The sequence below is a fragment of the Tiliqua scincoides genome, chromosome 1 (assembly GCF_035046505.1).
Source record: "Tiliqua scincoides isolate rTilSci1 chromosome 1, rTilSci1.hap2, whole genome shotgun sequence".
Classification (NCBI taxonomy): Eukaryota; Metazoa; Chordata; class Lepidosauria; order Squamata; family Scincidae; genus Tiliqua; species Tiliqua scincoides.
In genome coordinates, this window is record NC_089821.1 from 203780927 (window position 1) to 203801760 (window position 20834).

Consider the following 20834-nt stretch of genomic DNA (forward strand, 5'->3'; position numbering starts at 1 on the left):
TCTATGCCATGTGCCTTGTGATCTGATAGTGTTGGTGCCGGGGCAGGAGTTATGTGCTGGGATGGATGTGCAGGGATTTGCTGCTGGAGGCAGTCTGTATCCTGTGCTCTGTGGTGGAGGGGAGGCAGCTGGTTGAAGGGGGGATGAGAGGTGTTGTGTGGCTTTGCTGTGTGTGGCTTGCACATTGCTTCCTATGGGATTCCTCTAATCTGTGTTCTGTTCTTGACTTAGTGATCTTCAGATGATGGGGGCGTGTCTGCCATGTGAAGGGGGAGGGTTAGGATTTGTTGTCCACTGCCTCTGCGATGCCACTCCCATGTCCTGCCTATGTCTCATCCTGTATTTGCCATATCTGCTGGTGGAGTAGTGCCAGCACTCAGACTATGCCCAGTGTAAAATGGCGCAGCACACTAAAAGAAAAAAATCTTTCCCTTGGCACAGTACCAAATCCAGCTTGGTAGTGTGCCAAGCTGCACCCAGGCATGGCATTTGCTGGGGTACTTTTGCCATGTGTAGCTGCTCTGGGGCTTCTGGAGGCTGCCTTGCCTCATGCTTCTGATGCACAGTGTACCTTGTGCACAAGGCAGTATGGGCAAGGCTACATCTCATGGGTGGATAGTGGCATGTGTGACCTGGCTGCCTGCCACAGGCTTGATGGTGAGGCATCTCCTGCAGTCTCTCCTGGCATAACACAAAAAACTGGAAGTCACTTTTTTTTGCCTCTAGGAGGCATTCTGAAGCCCACAGAGGCCATACATGGATGGCTTAGTAATAGTTATGATCACTGCAGGGAGGTGGAGGAAAGAGAATCACGTGTGATTTGTGTATTGGGCATGTGTTACACTCCAGCTGGCTCTCACCTGTTAAAAGCACCTGCAGTGCTTTAGGTGCTCCAATGCAGAAGGATCCTGTCCAGCATGGGGTACATCTGTCAGAGGAAACCTCTTTGCCATTTCACCCTCATTCTCCTTGCCACTGTTGCACTCAGCCCAACTTCTGCTAACTTACTAGCTCAAGAGCCTGAAGACTGCAATGAAACACTCCCTGCATTGTGGCACATGGCACCTGGGAACTTCAGTGACTACACAAGGCAAGGCAACAAAATTGTCATCAATGCCTGGAACTACGCAGAAAGAATGGGACTGTATAAGATGTTGCTGAACTCCACAGCTAAATATTTTGCAACGCTTGGACCTAACAATGTTGGCAATATCCTCTGGGGGTTGCCCTTACAGCATGGTTGGCAGTTTGTCACAGGTATGCACATTTCATTACACTCTGAAAATTGAACCATCCCTGCTAATGAATGCAATGGCTGAAGTCAGGCTTGGGCTTCAAGAACATTTGCCAGGTTTTTGCTATACATTTCAAAACAAAAGTGACATTACTGACCTGTGATTGTTTCATGATACATATATGGAGAGAGATATAAATTTGTTCAGAAAATTTGTAGGCAAATACTGGGAATGTTTCCTGTATTTAATTCCTCCCTACAAATACTCCACTATATGTCTTTCTTCTGTTTTAAACTGTGTTTAAAATGTTATTTTCTTGGTACAGGATTCGAAAGCTGGGAGAAATTTTGGGTGCACTACCACACTCAGCAACAGGGAAGGAACAAGCCAGGGAAGGGTGGAATGGGGGACAGGAGGGTTGGAACAGGAGCAGGAAGGGATGCAGATCAGGGGAGGTATTGGTGGCACCCTGTCTGTCATTGCCACTGTTTTACAGCTTGGATTTACACCTGTCAAACAGGCATAGATGTGAGCAATCCCATGGTGGCAGTGGAGGCTTTCCCCTTGGTAAGTGAGCAAACATTCACTTGGGGCACAATCCTAGCCAACTTTCCAGCACTGACCTTCTGCACCCCCATCTCATAGGCTGTGAAGGAGGGAGTGTGGGAGAGCTGGAAGATCCCTTGATCAGGAGGCAGAATGGTTCTCCAATGGTTCATGGCTAGAATAAGGCCAATACCTAGAATTTGAGATCTCATCTCCACATTCAGGGAACAGTTGTTTTCTTTTCTTGCCTGTTTCCATTGGTTTTTGGTCTGTGTTGTTTCTCTCAACTAGCTCTCCTGGCTCTCTCTGCTGGACATTTTCCATAACTGCATTCAATTTCAATATTGTACCGTATTTGAGGATAGTTCTCTAAAGGTTCATTGCTTTAATTCTGTCCACATCTTCCTGATTTTCTTTCCTTTCCCTTTTTTGGGGGTTTTAATAACCATACGTTTAACACTTGCCTAGCTCAGTTCACTGAATTTAGTGGTTTAGTTAGCAGTTAGGATCTCCTCTATGGAGAACTCGTGCAAGGAAAGCGCCCTACAGGTAGACCACAGCTGCGATACAAGGACATCTGCAAGAGGGATCTGAAGGCCTTAGGAGTGGACCTCAACAAGTGGGAAACCCTGGCCTCTGAGCGGCCTGCTTGGAGGCAGGCTGTGCAACATGGCCTTTCCCAGTTTGAAGAGACACTTGGCCAACAGTCTGAGGCAAAGAGGCAAAGAAGGAAGGCCCATAGCCAGGGAGACAGACCAGGGACAGACTGCACTTGCTCCCAGTGTGGAAGGGATTGTCACTCCCAAATTGGCCTTTTCAGTCACACTTGACGCTGTTCCAGAACCACCATTCAGAGCGGGATACCATAGTCTTTCGAGACTGAAGGTTGCTAACAGAGTACTGCCAGTCAGGCAAAGAAGCACCTTTTCAAGTGGTGCTCCTCTTCAGTTACACAGCTAGAGGGGGGTCAAAATGCTACGTTTTCAGGCACCTGAATGCCATGTAAAGTGCTCCTTCCGCCTCACCACCAGAGCCATACCGGGCTCCATGTTGCTCTCACTGCCCCAAATGGCTCTGAAGGCAAGAGGGAGGGGCCACTTTACACAGGTGCCTGAAAAGTGAGCGCTTTGACCCCCCTCTAGCTATGCCACTCCTCCTCTTACATTTAGTAGGGGGAGAGCAACCACCCCTTTTCACTCACTCCAGTATGGTGTCTTTTCCAGTGGCTGTTGCTTCTTCTGGTGCTTCTTCTGTTGGTTTGTATGGGAGCCCTTTAGGAACAGGGAAGCATTTCTTGCTTTATTTCTACATAAAATGCTTTGTGAACTTCCCTGTTGAGAAGCAGCACATCCATCTTCTTAATAATGGTCCCATCTCCAGATCACTTGCATGCACTACTGTGCGAGGTCCCCTTGCTGCAGGTGGACCCCAAAATGCAATGCAGACCTTTCCAGTACTGACCCAGTTGCCCCCTCCCCCGCGGCTGGTGTTTTTCCAGGGCTGCTGGAGCAACCTGGAGGCATCTTGGTTCCCCTTGCCGCCAATAGATTAAGGCACCCACTGCAGGGCCTGCAGGCGGACCAGACCCCCGCATCTCATGGCAACAGAGGGAATAACGAAGCCCAGACCTTCCACCTGCTGCCCAGCCAGGGTCCTGGGGATGCCCAGCCAGAGGGATGCAGGCAGCGCCCTCATTTGCATGCGCAGAGCCCATTGGAGGACGGAGGCCCCTCCCTCCGCGACAGGTAAAGGGGACTCCCGAGTGGTGCAGCTCGGGGGCCGCCCAGCGGGCGAGGTTCAGCCTCCTGAGCTCAGGAGTTCGCCTCCCGCTGCCGGCTGACACCGCCTTGCTCCCCGGCCGCCTGGGCAGGCAGAGGGCGCAGGAGCGCAAGCCCTGGTGGCCGCCAAGGCAGCGCAAGACCAGCGGTAGAGTGACGCTGGCAGCCAGCAGAGCAGGCACGCGCCGTGAGCCGTGACTGTGTTCCGGGAGGGAGCCATTGCCCCCCCCCCCCAGGCAGTAAGCGCCAGTAGCGAGGACCCCGGAGTCCGCCGCCCCCGTTTTGCCCGCCTGCCCCACTTGGCCACACGCACCGCCCCCGTCCACCCCTGCCTGCCCTTGCCTGGGCACCCCCAGGTGTCCACGCGGGCCTGGCCCGGGCGGAGCCCCCCCGACCCACACACAGACACCCTCGACCGGCTCCTAGCAGCCGCTGCACGGGGGAGGCTTTGCACACGCAAGAGTTCTTGCAGGTACAGACGCACCTGCGGAACGGGCTGCCACTTGACGGCTCAGGAGACTGGAAGCGCCACATCAGTGGCCTCACTAAGGGGGGCGCGGGGATCAACTGCGGGCTCCACGCAGGGGGGGGGGCAGCGCCTGCTGAGCAGCTTCCATCCTTCTGCAGCCGAGGAATGGACGGGCTGGCAGGGCGCTGGAGCCGCACAGCAGCATTCGCGTCTCCGGCCGGGCGTGCAGAAGTGCAGCATCTCCCTGACGGGCGCCTCCCCCTTGGCCAGCAAAGAGGCGAGGAGGCGCCTGAGTGCTGCTCGGGAAGCAGGAGCAGCCAAGCCAGAACTGCGATGTCAGGCTGCAGTCCTCCCAGGCTTGTGTACTCATAAGTCAGTCCCCCTGAACTCACTGGGCCAGACTCCCAGGAAAGCGTGGACATAAGAACAGCCCCACTGGATCAAGCCATAGGCCCATCTAGTCCAGCTTCCTGTATCTCACAGCGGCCCACAAAATGCCCCAGGGAGCACACCAGATAACAAGAGACCTCATCCTGGTGCCCTCCCTTGCATCTGGCATTCTGACATAACCCATTTCTAAAATCAGGAGGTTGCACATACGCATCATGGCTTGTAACCCATAATGGATTTTTCCTCCAGAAACTTGTCCAATCCCCTTTTAAAGGCATCCAGGCTAGACGCCAGCACCACACCCTGTGGCAAGGAGTTCCACAGACCGACCACACGCTGAGTAAAGAAATGTTTTCTTTTGTCTGTCCTAACCCGCCCAACACTCAATTTTAGTGGATGTTCCCTGGTTCTGGTATTATGTGAGAGTGTAAAGAGCATCTCCCTATCCACTCTGTCCATCCCCTGCATAATTTTGTATGTCTCAATCATGTCCCCCCTCAGGCGTCTCTTTTCTAGGCTGAAGAGGCCCAAACACCGCAGCCTTTCCTCATAAGGAAGGTGCCCCAGCCCCGTAATCATCTTAGTCGCTCTCTTTTGCACCTTTTCCATTTCCACTATGTCTTTTTTGAGATGCGGCGACCAGAACTGGACACAATACTCCAGGTGTGGCCTTAACATAGATTTGTACAATGGCATTAGAATACTAGCCGTTTTGTTCTCAATACCCTTCCTAATGATCCCAAGCATAGAATTGCCCTTCTTCACTGCTGCCGCACATTGGGTCGATACTTTCATCGACCTGTCCACCACCACCCAAGATCTCTCTCCTGATCTGTCACAGACAGCTCAGAACCCATCAGCCTATATCTAAAGTTTTGATTTTTTGCCCCAATGTGCATGACTTTACACTTACTGACATTGAAGCGCATCTGCCATTTTGCTGCCCATTCTGCCAGTCTGGAGAGATCCTTCTGGAGCTCCTCACAATCACTTCTGGTCTTCACCACTCAGAAAAGTTTGGTGTCGTCTGCAAACCTTGCCACTTCACTGCTCAACCCTGTCTCCAGGTCATTTATGAAGAGGTTGAAAAGCACCAGTCCCAGGACAGATCCTTGGGGCACACCGCTTTTCACCTCTCTCCATTGTGAAAATTGCCCATTGACACCCACTCTCTGCTTCCTGGCCTCCAACCAGTTCTCAATCCATGAGAGGACCTGTCCTCTAATTCCCTGACTGTGTAGTTTTTTCAGTAGCCTTTGGTGAGGGACCATGTCAAACGCCTTCTGAAAGTCCAGATATATAATGTCCACGGGTTCTCCCGCATCCACATGCCTGTTGACCTTTTCAAAGAATTCTATAAGGTTCGTGAGGCAAGACTTACCCTTACAGAAGCCATGCTGACTCTCCCTCAGCAAGTCCTGTTTATCTATGTGTTTTGAGATCCTATCTTTGATGAGGCATTCCACCATCTTACCCGGTATGGACGTTAGGCTGAACAGCCTATAGTTTCCCGGGTCCCCCCTCTTTCCCTTTTTAAAAATAGGCGTAACATTTGCTATCCTCCAATCTTCTGGCACCATGGCCGTTTTGAGGGACAAGTTGCATATCTTAGTCAAGAGATCTGCAACTTCATTCTTCAATTCCTTAATAATTCTTGGGTGGATGCCATCAGCGCCCGGTGACTTATTGATCTTTAATTTATCAATGAGGTCTGAAACATCTTCTCTTTTAACCTCTATCTGACTTAACTCCTCGGTCAGGAGGGGCCGTTCGGGCAGCGGTATCTGCCGTGAAGACAGATGCAAAGAACTCATTTAATTTCTCTGCCATCTCTAAGTCTCCTTTTATCTCCCCTTTCCCTCCCTCACCATCCAGAGGGCCAACCGCTTCTCTGGCGGGTTTCCTGCTTCTAACATATTTGAAGAAGCTTTTATTATTCCCCTTAATGTTGCCGGCCATGCGTTCCTCATAGTCTCGCTTGGCCTCCAGTATCACCTTCTTACATTTCTTTTGCCACAGTTTATGTTCCTTTTTATTCTCCTCATTAGGGCAAGACTTCCATTTACGGAAGGAAGCTTCCTTGCCCTTCACAGCCTCTCTAACTTGGCTGGTTAGCCATGCGGGCACCCTCCTGGATTTAGTGGAACCCTTCTTTCTTTGTGGTATACACCTCTGCTGGGCTTCTATTACTGTTGTTTTAAGCAGCCTCCATGTACTCTGGAGAGATTGGACTCTTTTTACCCTCCCTTTCAACCTCCTTCTAACCAGCCTCCTCATTTGAGGGAAGTCTGCCCGTCGGAAGTCAAGGGTTTTTGTTAGAGATTTGCCTGGTATTCTTCCCCCAACGTGCATGTCAAAACGGATCGCAGCATGATCACTGTTCCCCAGTGGCTCAGTAACGTTTACATCTCTAACCAGGTCCTGCATACCACACAATATTAAATCCAGAGTCACCTGTCCTCTGGTGGGCTCCGTGACTAGCTGCTCTAAGCCACAGTCATTTAGCACGTCAAGAAATCCGGTTTCCTTATCGTGACCAGAACACAAATTGACCCAGTCTATATGAGGATAATTGAAGTCCCCCATGATTACAACCCTGTCCCTCCTTGTCACCTCCCTGATCTGTTTCCTCATTTCAAGGTCCCCATCCGATTTCTGGTCTGGAGGATGATAGCACGCCCCCAGTATTACATCGCTGCACAAGCCTGGTAATTTAACCCACAGAGATTCTACGGTGAAGTCGGACCCACCTTCAGTCTCTACTTTGCTGGATTCTATCCCTTCCTTAACATAAAGGGCCACCCCACCTCCAACACGCCCCTGCCTGTCCCTCCTGTAGAGTTTATAGCCCGGGATTGCGGTATCCCACTGATTCTCCGCATTCCACCAGGTTTCCGTTATGCCCACTATGTCAATGTTTTCCCTTGTCACCAGACATTCCAGTTCTCCCACCTTTGCTCGTAGACTTTGGGCATTCGCATAAAAGCATTTGTACATGGAATGCCCTAGGATGGGCTGCTTATTCGCTCCTTTGTCCCCGCATCCTCTCATTGTGCCAAACTGTCTATCACATCCCATCACGCTACCTTTCCCAATTTCTTCTCCTACTCTGCCTTTGTCTTGTTGTTCTCTAACCTCCCCATCCTCATCCCATAGGGATGAGGAGTCCCAAACCGGATGCCCCTCGGCTCCTGTCAGCCTTCCCCCAGGGATCAGTTTAAAAGCTGCTCTGCCACCTTTTTAATGTTATGCGCCAGCAGTCTGGTTCCATTCTGGTTCAAGTGGAGCCCGTCCCTCTTGTACAGGCCCCGCTTGTCCCAAAACGTTCCCCAGTGCCTAACGAATCTAAACCCCTCCTCCCTACACCACCGTCTCATCCACGCATTGAGACCCCTGATCTCCGCCTGCCTAGCTGGCCCTGCGCGTGGAACAGGTAGCACTTCAGAGAACGCTACCTTTCAGGTCCTGGCTTTCAGCTTCCTGCCTAAAAGCCTAAATTTGGCCTCCAGGACCTCCCAGCTACACTTGCCCACGTCGTTGGTGCCGACATGCACCACAGCCGCTACCTCTCCCCCAGCACTGTCTACTAGCCTGTCTAGACGAGAAGTGATGTCCGCAACCTTCACACCAGGCAGGCAAGTCACCATGCGGTCCTCACATCCGTCGCAAACCCCCCTCTCTATGTTTCTAATAATCGAATCCCCCACTGCAAGAAGCCCCCGACCCCCCTCCCGCCAAGGAGTATCCTGAGTGTGTTTGGAAATGGGCCCATCCCCTGGAGAAGGGGTCCCCCCTAGGGGATTGTTTCCCTCCTCTCCAGGATGACGTCCTCCAGTCCCGAGACTTCCCACCTGGGCAGCCGAGGAGCTGCACGCCTGAGGTTGGGACGAAGCCTGATCGTCCCCGGAAGTCTCCCCACAGTCCTCCTCTGCCTGCCTGTTTCTCCAGGTCGGCCACCAAGGCTTCAAGGGAGCGGACGCATTCCCTGAGACCCTGGAGCTCCTTGCACCAAGGACACACCCATGACTTATGCCCCAGAGGCATATAATCATACATGTGACACTCAATGCAGAACACTGGATAGCCCCCACCCTGCTGCTGGCTGTCTGACTGCATGGCTTTGTTGTTGTTGTTTTATTTAGGGGTCCTTTTAAAAACCCTACACTGGATAGCAGCCCTCTTCTCAAGGGAAGAGGAAGGGCAGTGTATGGGGCCCTGGCCTCCTTGCCCTGCTGCTGAACTCGCCCAAATGCTAAACTCTCAGTTTACCTGACACTTGGGGTCCCAGAGGCCACACACATCTGGAGAGAGCCTCACGCAATAGCAGGCCTAGCTTTATACTCCCAGCTGGCTCCTCCTCCCGCCTTCCTTCCTGATTGAAAGGGGGGCTGGTCTTCCCAGGTGAGTTTACAAAAGCTCAGGAAGACAAAAGGCTGCTGATGGGCGTAACCTACTCTGCAGGCTCCTGAATGGAGTACTTGGATTAGCCTAATGGGGCTCTTATCACCTCCTAAGGTGGTGATGCTGAAATTCTAAAAATGGACTATGCCTGGGTTGTTGGGAATTGGCCCTTCCTAGGTTCTTTCCCTCCTAGTTCTGTTCTCTTAGGCTGGACTGTTTTGTAACCTCAAGCTAGTTTTTATTTGAGTTTGTTTAATTATTTATTGCTTTCTAGATCCTGTGTCCCAATTTACTGAACTGTTTAGGCTATGTTCTAACTTAGATTAAGTTTAACTTGGGTTGAGTATAGGGTTAATTTAAAACAAAGTAGAAAAAACTGCTTTCCACTTTATCCTCCTCCCTTCGATTAGGTGCTAACTTAGGTGCAGCTAACTTTCAACTTTGATTTAAGTGCCTGACCCTTGGGCTCTTACTCACGAGTAGGACTCTGCTGCTGCTCAGAGTAGACCTACGGGATTGCAGCCTTAAAGCCCAATCCTGTGCATGTCTGCTCAGAAGTAAGTGCCACTGGATTCAATGGGCCAGACTCCCAGGAAAGTGTGGATAGGACTGCAGCCAAGCTCCTAAGCAGCAGCCACCTCTTCCCCCAAAGAAACGTTGCCCCTTCTCTTTCCCAGCTGCCCCCCTAAATGATCAAAGCCACCCCCCAGACCTTGCTGTGCCTTCCACTCAGAGGAGCACTGACTTGCAAAGGCATCGGCAGGGACGACCATCCCAGCCCCGCCCACCACCTCCTTCCCGCCTGCTCCAGAAGAAATCTTGGTCCCAGGGCCTCTGCGAGGAATCTTATAAGGGGGTACAATGTTTCTTTAGGGCCCCTTCCCAAAGAAGGAGGGGCAATAGCCAGAACAGTCTTTGGAGCCCAGGTCTACTGGTCTTGCCAATGCAGAGCTTAAGTCTACCTGCCTGCCCCGTGTTGGCCACCAGATACAGTATGTTTTGCCAGACTCCCAGTCCAAATTTCACTTGAGAACTTCTGCCCATTCTAAGCTAATTAGCTCCCATTCATTCCCCAACAATAACCCCAGTTCTCCCCTGTAACACTGCTAGGCCCCACCACCAGGGTAGCTCGCCTGTTCAGTCTGCGGAGATCCTCCTTCCTCTCCTCTCCTGCCAGCAGCTCCTCCATCCTTAGCAGGTCTTGGGCTTGGCAGCCACACACTAATCTCCAAAGTCCATTCACCCATCTGTCCTTTAGTCAGTTAGTCCATCAGCAGTTTCAGTAGTCCATCAGGCCATTGATCCAACAGTTCAGTTCCTTGAACCTTTCCTCCTCCTCTTATTCACCAAACTCTCCCTTCATTAGGTGCTGCTTTTATCCATTAATGACTGTGCAGCATACCCACTGCTAGTTAGAGCCCTGGGATTAACCCTATGCTTGCCTGCCAGAGTAAGGGGCCAGTGTTGACACCACACCTTATCTCCTCGAGATAATCTTGCACGTTTCCATTATACAGTACTACAGAAAACCAAACACACTCCAAAGTCTCTCTAAAATCTTTCAAATATAGAAAATCATTTTAGGAGATTAGTATTTGGACTCACACTAGAATGGAAAGTGTCTTGTTTGCACCAAAACAGACTTCTGCAGCAGCTGCATTTCTGCAGCTGTGTCTCTGAGCTCTTCTACCCTCCTTCATGAAAAGCGGATCCACTGTAGCAGGCCAGCTTCCTCTCAGATGTGACACTGTTAAGGAATGTTCCTTGGCCTGGTGTATATGACTTGTGGCAACAGTCGCCACTATGTGCCCCCAGCATTCCACGTGGGCAGCGAGTCTGGGTGAGACTGGAAAATATAAGATCCCAGGAAATTTCTGGGCCCCCTCCTTTAGCTCCTGGGCCCCCTTTCTGACCCTGGGCCCTGGGTACAAATTACCCCCTTTACCCCCTCTCCTAGACCTGATGGCATGATTCCATTTACTGCTGCACTATTTACTGAGTATTTAAAATGCAGTACAATACTGTAAGTTTTTCAACTGGCCAAAACTGTGACCTTTGTTTTTGAGATAACAACCCAGGAGGGGACACTGGCACAGTCAATTTTGCAATGCACTTTCACCCAGATAAGCATGACAAGAAAAAGAAGTAGATCTAAGAAATAAACCAGGAGGACTTAACCCATTTATAGACTGAGCTAAGCCAGTTGCAGTTACCTGGTTTATTTTCCTTCCATTTTTCCTTTCCAACATATAACTTCTGTTCCATGCTGTATTTTTTTCTTTTGTATCCCTGCTGTTTCTGTTTGGACTTTTTCTGGTACCTAGATTTCAGAATTAAGGAAACAGTATTTCCAGAGGGGTTATGTATTTTTAACTGCCCAAACCACCTGTTACCTGGGACGCTCACTGGCAGGAAGCAGATGTGACTTTACCTGGGCTCCTTGTACCTGTTGGGTGAATGGGACAACAGCTGCAATCCTAACCAATTTTACAGCACTGACTTAGCCACAATGCAGCCCCCAAGGTAAGGTAACAGACATGTCCTTACCTTGAGGAGGCCCCCTTAACTGCCTCTCCACTGCACAAGGCAGCGTACACCACATTGGTACAGCTATGTCAGTCCTGGAAAGTTGGTTAGGATTGCGCCCAACCCCTCATTCCATAATTTATGACTCAGTCAAAATGTCTTCTGCAGCATATTATATTACTGTCACACTCCAGGTCTGTATATCTGACATCTCTCACAAGCACATAAATTACTATGTTAATTATATGTACAAAGTCAAATATATACTTACAAAATGAATAGTGCAAAATTGCTGCCCTTTATAACTAATTACTAGTATGGAGTGTCAAATCTAATTTCAGAGTACGTCTTCATTGCAGTCGTTGCATCACAGGTTTTCAGATGTCTGTTTAAATAAAATTCTTATTCCATATTTGCTAAAAGTAGAGTTGTTGAGAAATAAAAGTTTCTTTAAAATGATATTTTCAAAACCCATCTGTCTTTCACAAACAGCCAAGATAAAGCATTTTATCAACAAACAGCAGCTATACTTCTCTGACCAAAATCCAGGGCCAGTGTACTTAAGTTGAAACTCTTTGTCATTTGTATAGATAAAAATTATGCAATGCTTTATTGATTTTCTTCCAGGGAGACTAGCAGATCCTCTTAACACCTCAACCTGTGGTCATGATGGAAACAGGCTGTGCATATCTGCAAGAAGCTGGTGGCCTTGTAAGTATATACAGCTGTGTAGGAAATGCTGGAAAAGCAACTCGGAACACTTTGTCCATTAAGATTTCCATAACACCTACTTCACTCTTACCTAACTTGGTTATGTAGCAGCCATTCTAGGACATGTACTATAGTGGTGGTTCCCAAACTGGTGGATCGTGACCCACCAGCCAGGGAAGCACTCCTTCCTGGCCCCTTAAGGGGCGGAGTGGGGGGATGACAGTGATGCTATCCCCAGTATTGTGCCGCTGCAGGGGCCAGAGGGGGCTATGTTATTACTCACAGTAGCAAGCGCCAGCCTCTGAGGGGTGCTGGGAACCCTGTGAACACTTCTGCAAGGCTCTCCGAGCCCGCAAACAGCAAAAAAATGTGATTGGAAATTACTTCCAGTTTGTGATCACGAAACCAGAAGTGGTTTCCGATCACATTTTTTAGCGGTTTACAGGCTTGGGAAGCCCTGTGGAAGCATCCAGGGGGGTCCCCGCACCTCCCAGAGGCTGGTATTTGCTACTGTATTCACATAACCCCTCTGGGGCTGGGCCAAACCAGGGGCAGGAGGGGGAGCATCTTGGCAGTGGCACATGCCAAGATTCCATTCCTTTTCATCCACCCAACAAACCCCCTAAGCCTCCTCAGAATTACACCAGCTGATTGGAGGCCAGGCAGCCTATGGGGAGGTAAGTAAAAAATATTTTTTGATTAAAAAAGTAAAAAAGATTTTTCTGGTCATTCCTCCACCATTGCATGCTATGTGCGTTCTGTCAGCAGCATGCATGCAGTGGGCTGGGGGAGATAGGATTGGGACATAAGGCACTGAATTGAGGATAGAATTATGCACTATAGGCAGGAGGTCTGGTGTAGAGGTTAGAGCTGCCATTATGCCCAAAGATGTCATCTGAAGGTCACCTGATCAAGATCACTGGAAGCCCCAGAGTGGCAAGACCTTGACAAGCTGAGCAGATTTCTTTTGGGTGAGAGCCAAAAGAAGCCAGCTCTTAAGCTCTTTGTGTGGGAGGAGACAGCAGCCAGATTGTGACCGAACTGTGAGAAGATCCACCTGGAATGTAATCAGTCTTGAAAGACAACTTCTCTGCTCATTGTAAAAATTCCTTCGTAGTTTAGAAAAAGCCTACCCATGTAAACCACCTTGAATAAAGCCCAAAGGAGCAGTCCAATTGCCAGAAAGGCGGTATGTAAATACCTGTTTATGATGATGATGATGATGAAAGCTCAGAGTATTTCTCCTTAGAGCAGTGGCACTCAAACTGGTGGTCATGACCCACCAGTTGTGTAAATGTTCCCCTATCTCTTTAAGTGGTAGGGAAGGAGAGAGGCAACAACAAACTCCCCAGGATCACATCACTTAGACGGGCAATTGGAGGGGGGGGGGTTTACTCACTGTGGGCTGCTGGAGTCTCCAGGAGTTGTAGGAAGTTCCATGCAGCCCTCCATAGGCTCTCAGAGCTTAGAATGTTTAGAACAAAGTGATTGCAAAGTACTTCCTCTTTGTGATTGCAATCAGAAAATGCTTTGCAAGTGCTTTGTTCTCAGTGCTCCAAACCTCAGGGAGCCCTGCAGAGGGCTGCGCAGGGCTCCCTGCAACTCCTGGAGCCTCCAGCAGCCCACAGTGAGTAAAAGCACCCCTTCTCACCTCCTTTAGCAATGCAATCCTTAGTCAATGCCCTTGCCCCTCCCCTGCAAAGACTTACCTTGGGAGTATAACTCCCACAAAGTTTGAGAACCACTGCCTTAGAGGGTAGCATCCTGTGTAGCACTTATGCAAGACATATTCCCAGCAACCCAGTGTTTCTCCACCTGTGGGTCAGGACCCACTAGGTGGGTCGTGAGCCAATTTCAGGTGGGTCCCCATTCACTTCAATATTTTATTTTTGATATTAGACTTTATGCTTCCAAGGTATGTGACTGCATTTTGGGAAATGTTACAGACCTGTAGTTTTAACAAGCTACTATGTATATTCTTTTAACAATGATAGTAAATGGGACTTACTACCGAGACAGCGTGGGTAGGATTGCAGCCTAGGATTGTAAACATTTTTCCTGCTTGATGATGTCACTTCCTGTCATGACATCACTTCCAGTGGCTCCTGACAGATTCTTATTTTAAGAATCTTGACAGATTGTTATTCTAAAATGTCAGTCCCGGTGCCAAATGTGTGAGAACCACTGCCACAACTCATTGTACCCTCCTGATCCCTCAGAAGAGCTACTCCAGTGAGCTGTACTTACCACTCTGCCCCCCAGCTCCACTTCATCACTTCATTAACTTTCGTTAAGCAGCCCATCTTGATCATGTGTGTGCTTTTCCATATGCTGAGGCATTTGAGCTAAGATGTGTTCACTGCTGTTCACCACTCTAGGTATGAATTACTACCTAGCAATTATTCCCTTTCTGGGAGCACTGGAAAGTGGCATGTTTGGCGAATTGCCATATGAGGTGGAAATGTTACCACCAAATGAACAAAGAGATGACTTCTGCCACAGCATTGCTGAATGCAATACCCAGGTGCCCAAAATCATGTCGAAGTGGAGGCATTTCTTTAAGGTAAAATCATCTTCCTCATGGATGGGAGGGCATCAGACAATCTTTAATGAAACAAGAGCTCTGTCCACCTGAGGCAATGTCAGCACCAGACTGCCTGGATCTCCAGGACAAAGGACCCGGCCCTGTCCTCCCATGTGACTGCCACCTGCCCTCTGTTGGCACACTGGCATTACCACTCCCTCTGGCACTGAGGTTTCAGGGGTCCACCTGGTTAGGTAGACCCTCTGATGAGTGTGAACCTTCACTAGCCCTGCGAGACCAATCCCTCATGCCAACCAAGATCTGATGCGTAATCTCAGCTGATATCGCAGACGGAGCAATCTGTTTTTCACTATCATAAAGCAGCAGACTATAGTTTCCTCACCTCAGTAACAGACCCTGCTCATCAACTGTTAGAAATCTCACAGCTTGTCTGAATGATAAAATAAACCTGGGAAAGTGAAAGAGTTTTCCACCCTGGCTGCTGAATAGGATTTCGTACGGAAAACACTTAAAATATTTTGGTAGAGGACCTCTGCCTGGAGATGGACAAGGAGAGTATGACCCTATTGGTATTAACTCCAGAGATGGTATAGCTCGAGGCTGCCAAGACAGGATGGGATTAAAGGATACTATATTAAAGTGGCTCCAGTTCTTTGTGGAAGGTGGGTCCTAGAAAGTGAGGCTGAGAAATTGCTGCTTTACGCCATGGCCCCAGATTGCTGAGAGAGAGGCTGAGATTGCTGCTCTACACCATATGAGATGCTGTTAGGCTCCATATGAGATGCTTTTCTTCATCTAGCCGAATGCTGCGGGAGAGACCATCCAGAGATTTCGGACACTGTGCCACTGACATGCAGATGATGTCCAGCTTTATCGCTCATTTCTATCTGAATATGTATTAACTGATATATATTAATTATGCCAGAAATTATATTTACTCTTTCCTCAGTCCAGTGCTACCTGCACAACTCTTGTCCTCATGGTGCAGTGGATTCTGAGTAGGCAAATAGGGAAAAGGGGTTACCTTGTTTGTTTGTTTGGGAGGGAGGTATCTGTATGAACAGTTCATCACTGGCATAATTCAATGCGGACTGTATAGCAAACAAGGAGATTCATGACCCACTTGTACCCCCACCACTCTTTGCCAAGCAGCCACACTGACAGAGTGCTTGTTGCATGCAGTGGGGGCCTTCCAGTAGGCAGTCTGGTACAACCTTGGACATACAACAGTTATTTCTCTGGCATATGTATGAGGAGAAGAAATGGAATAAGTTCTGGTGCACATGACTACCGCCAAGATCCACTCCTTCACAATCCCAAACTGCTCCCCAGTTCAGCTCTCTCTATGCCCCACTCCTCCCCTGAACCTCTAACTCCATCGCCTTACCTGCATTGGTGGAGCTTCCTGGTAGTTCTGGCAAGCACACCGCTAGCATAGATAAGGAGGGTTGAGAGGGTACATTGGCCCTGGGAGGGACACATGGGGGCGATATCTACTGCCATTGCGGCTCTCCCCCCATTGCTCACCCCCATTGTGGCGCTCCCCTCCAAAAGCAAAAGAAGCAGGCCCCTCTCACAGCCTCTTGGAGATGTTGTGTGCTGTTTTGAGCAGCTGTCCACTTCCTTCCCATTTTTGCTTCCAAAGAAGTGGTCGGCTGCAGCACTCAGAGCAGCCCAGGAGGGGGTGCTGCAGTGGTGATGAGTCCTTGCCACCACAGTTCCTTCAGGAATAATCTTTATGAAAGAATTGTTGATATTTATCTACTTTTCCCCTTTTAGTATCTCTTATCTACTACATGGAATTCTGGAAGCCCTTCAGTACCGTCATTCTCCAAAGAAGAAGCATTGAAGTACTTGTGGGATGCTCATGACGACTGCATCACTTTTGCATTTTCAAAGTTTCAAAACCGGTAAGGTAAAATCAGGGTAGTGCCAAGAGTCAGCCAGGTCAGGCACTGGTCAAGATCCCATCCCCGTTGAAGGACTTGCCTGGCACCACACATGCTGGGGACACATGTATCACATGCACACACGCACACTGTGTCAGAGAAGTTTGCTTTATTTCAATTTTATTCTACTTTCCTCCCAAAGGCACTTGTTTTGAGTTAAGGCAGTGGTTCTCAAACAATTAACACTGGGACCGGCTTTTTAGAATGACAATCTGTCCAGGAACCACCAGAAGTGATGTCATGGCTGGAAGTGACATCATCAAGCAAGATAAAATAATTATAAATAATTAAAGAAAAAAAGATAAATATGGGGAAGCCAGCCCTGTTTCACCAAGTGAATTTTCTCTTTAGCCTGCCTGCAATAACACCCCCCCACACACACACACAAAGATAAAGCAGTGAGATTTTCAGCCCCCCCCCCCCGTGCCCACCTTACCAGCTCAAGCCTCTGTTTTATTCTTTTGGAGGGGGGGGGGATTGCTGCCTGCACTAACACGCCCCCTCAAATAAAGCAGTGAGATTTTCAGCACTCCCCAGTGCCCACCTTACCAGCTCAACCCTCCGGTTTATTCTTTGGGGAGGCTGCCTTCTGGAGCATTTGTTGAGCTCCATTTTCATTAGATGGGGACCATGCAGCCAGCCTTGCATTCCTCTTTGCCTGACTTGACCAGGAGCCAAGGCACATGAGTAAACGCAACTGTATGGCTTACTTTCACTTTCCATAGGGCTCAATACATTTGTCTGCTTAGACGGAGGGACTTCTTGCTTGGGTGCTTTTTGGGGGCTGCTTTCATTGGATAGGAACCATTCTGGTGTCATTAGATTCCTCTCAGCCTGCCCTTTCCGAGAAACTATGGCACATTCGCCTACTCATGAGTAAATGCGCAATATGGCTCAGTTTCATTTTCCATAGGGTTCCATGCATTTTTTGTTTCTGTTTTTTTGGTCATACCTTTTGATGGAAAGGAGATATTTCAATCCGGTCTTTTGCATTGCATTCCTCTGGAAATTCCACATCCAACGGTATATAGCATGATGGGGTTACTCCTAACCTTCGCGATGTTGGGGCATTTGTGGTGTTACACACACCCCCCAGGTGGTACCAGGGGCAGACCAACCCGCCCCCCGCTAGCTACACCACTGCCCCTTCTTTTTCATGGCTTAAAAAAACACAGAAAGAAGCAATTCTTCCCCTTGTCTCCCCAGAACTTGCTGATGCAAGTGACCATCTATATTTTGATTGGCTAACCAGCTGCCCTGCTTTTTTTTTTTCAATTGGAAGATACCCATTATTACAGCCTAACCTGCTGGAGGCAAGTTGTCCTGATGCCTCCCTAGAGACTGATGACACAAGTGCAGCCTTTTTTATTATTGGGCAAATGGAGGTAGCTTTCCTTGGTGGCTTGAACTGCATAGGCATCCCTGCCTGTTTTGTTCCTTGCAAGCCACCACTGCAACTGAGCTGATTGCAGCTCTCCTGGTTTCCTCCATATTTGTGTTTTAAACAAACTGAACAGAAAGGAGCAGCTTGGGGATGGCAAAAGGTTCTTTTTCTTTTTAACTTTTGGGGTCCTTTACTTTTTTTTCTTTTTTTACTTGCTGGGTTAGGTAAGGCTTTGCCTACCCTGCCTACTGTTTTTAATTTCTTTCACATTTCAGGCTCCCGTACCTCCGTGAACCAGAAAGAAGTTTTGCAAAAGATTGGTATACAACAGTGAAGTATGTTGCACCTACACGTTTTCCTACAGACCAGTGTCAAACAAATCATCTCCAGGCTGGATTACCACCACGAATACTGCTGAAAGGAGATAACGCTCCTTTCATTGGAGACTTCACGTTTGTGCAGAATAAAGCGTTAGTTGTATTTTCTTGTATCCGTAAGACTAATGAGATTTCAGGTATGAGTTTTAAACAAATACATCGTTCATTTTTACTGCATGCTATTCATTCATCTTGTTTAGAGATGTAGCATTACAACAGAGTCTGTAGCAGATTTGTCTCTAGGTATGTGAGTCCAGTTTTGTCCACTGTTGCAATACACATAACAGTTGTATACAGCAGCAAATTGAACACTGCTTCAATACTAGGTTTTTCCTGTCCTTCCATGCTTCAGGCAGATATCCACTTTTCAGTGTTGTGATGTGCCATTCATTTGTTTATCCACTATCTTTAAAAAAATGAAAAGCAAAATACGCTCTAAAATAGGGCTGCAGAATGCCCTGGAGATGGAGGACAGGTGGATTTTTTATATTACAGGTACCAGCCAGTCATTTTAGCACTAGGACCCACTTTTTCAAATGACACACTATTGGGACCCACCCAGCTTTACAAGACTGTAAAGCTGTTTCACTTTAACAGCTGCTCGAGCCTCAGTTTTTTTTACTATGGTGATGGGGTGCTTTCTGAAGCATTTGTTGAACTCCACATTCATCGAATTGGGACCATTCATGTGGCCTTATGTTCCCCTCAGCTTGCCCTTCTTGCCCAAGTAACAGAGGCACGCTTGCCTATTCATGAGTAAATGCACACATGCTGCTTGATTTTCATGGGGCTCAATACATTTGTCAGCTATCAGCTTGTTGGTTTCATAACCCACCAAGAATTCGGTTAGGACCCACTGGTGGGTTGTGACCCACAGTTTGAGAACCACTGATCTATTTTCCATTCTTCCTTTGAGTTTTAATGACTGTTCTTTGATTGTAACTGTTATTTGGCATGTTGAGAGTTCATTGAGTTGAAGAACACATTCAACATTCTAAATTTCTTTTGCAGGAGGAGCTTCATTCCTTTTCTGGAAAATTGTTATGTCTACTGAAGAAGGGAGAAAAATTGGACGCAGTCTTATTGAAAGTGTAGTTTAATGATGTGGACAGCACAACTCTACACAAGCCTGGTTATTGTAACTACTTACCCACTGGCGCTTCCATGTTTTGATCAGGTTGATAGCATTACATATGATTCAGTATTGTTTGTAAAACTAAGGGCGCAATCCTAACCCCTTATGTCAGTGCTTTCCAGCACTGGCACAGCAGTGCCAATGGGATGTGTGCTGCATCCTGCAGTTGGGTGCCACTCATGGAGGCCTCCTCAAAGTAAGGGAATGTTTGTTCCCTTACCTCAGAGCTGCATTATGTCAGTGCTGGAAAGTCTTTACATTACATTAAAATGTCTTGCTCAGAATATGAGAATTATATTCATTTACCTTTCTACAGCAGTACAACAAGAAACAAACCAATAAAGCAAAACAAGCTTGAATGCCTCTGGAATGAAAGTATGTCATGGTATAGTCAGGAGTATTCTGGGTTAAAAAAGTAGCCATGGACCCATCCTTTTTCCCCCCTCGTTAATCGAGAAAGAGGAGATTTGAGCTTACCTGTGAATTCCCCTTCTCGGTGGTCTCCATGGCAGGGTCAGTCCTTGACATCTGGGAAGCTCCCCCCTCCCAGGTAGGCAGGTCAGGTTACAAAGTCTTCCTGATGGGAGGGGTTCCCTTGATTCCCCAGACAACAAAAGCCTCGATGGCCCCTCCCCAGATCAGCTCGGTCTTGGACTTACTCAGGTAGATGTCCATCCTTGAAGTCCAATGTGTCGAAAAGCCATCCGGATGAACTCTGATGACCTAAATCTCACCATTCTGAATCAAGAAAGGCTAGGACCATACTGTACCCCAATTCAGGGACCTAATGAGGACCTGTCAGAGATGTTTTATTTTCTACCACCCCATTTTTTTGTGTTTGCAGTCTTTTTTTTTCATATGCTTCAGGCTGTGAGGGTGGGCGGACTGACCCTGCCATGGAGACCACTGAGAAGGGGAATTCACAGGTAAGCTCAAATCTCCCCTTTCTCCAGTGGAATCTCCATGGCAGGGTCAGTCCTTGACATCTGGGAAATACCCAAGCTGTGCCTCCTCAATTGTGGGAGCTGCCTGAAGCATCTGAAACTATGCTCTGCAACACGCACCTGGCAAAGGCTGCATCCCTGGAAGCATAGGCATCTGCTTTATGTGCTTTATCTTTATCTTTATGTGCTTTATCTGCTTTAGTGCTTTATGAACATATGGGGGAGAGCTGCAGGTGGTTGCTCTACAAACCATCTCCAAAGACAAAAAAATGCCCTGAATGCTAGAGATAGCAACACCCCTTAGCGAACGAGCAGCTATGCCCTTCCATGAGCCATGTAGGCCTCAACTATCGCATCCCTGACCTGAGATGGTGGATGGAGAAACCTTAAATCTCTGTTCGTTTGCCTTGTGCAGCAAAAACAGCTTTCATATGTCTGAAGGTA

At 48.3% G+C, this 20834-nt stretch overlaps 1 protein-coding gene across 1 annotated transcript; it reads left to right on the forward strand.

The window, feature by feature from the left end:
• The first annotated feature begins 917 nt into the window (after positions 1-917).
• On the forward strand, positions 918-19411 carry C1H6orf58 (chromosome 1 C6orf58 homolog). Its single transcript, XM_066622736.1, has 6 exons — positions 918-1257; positions 11973-12056; positions 14435-14619; positions 16381-16511; positions 18210-18448; positions 19323-19411. The coding sequence occupies exons 1-6, from the start codon at positions 918-920 to the stop codon at positions 19409-19411; spliced, it is 1068 nt and encodes a 355-aa protein (XP_066478833.1).
• Positions 19412-20834: the final 1423 nt, after the last annotated feature.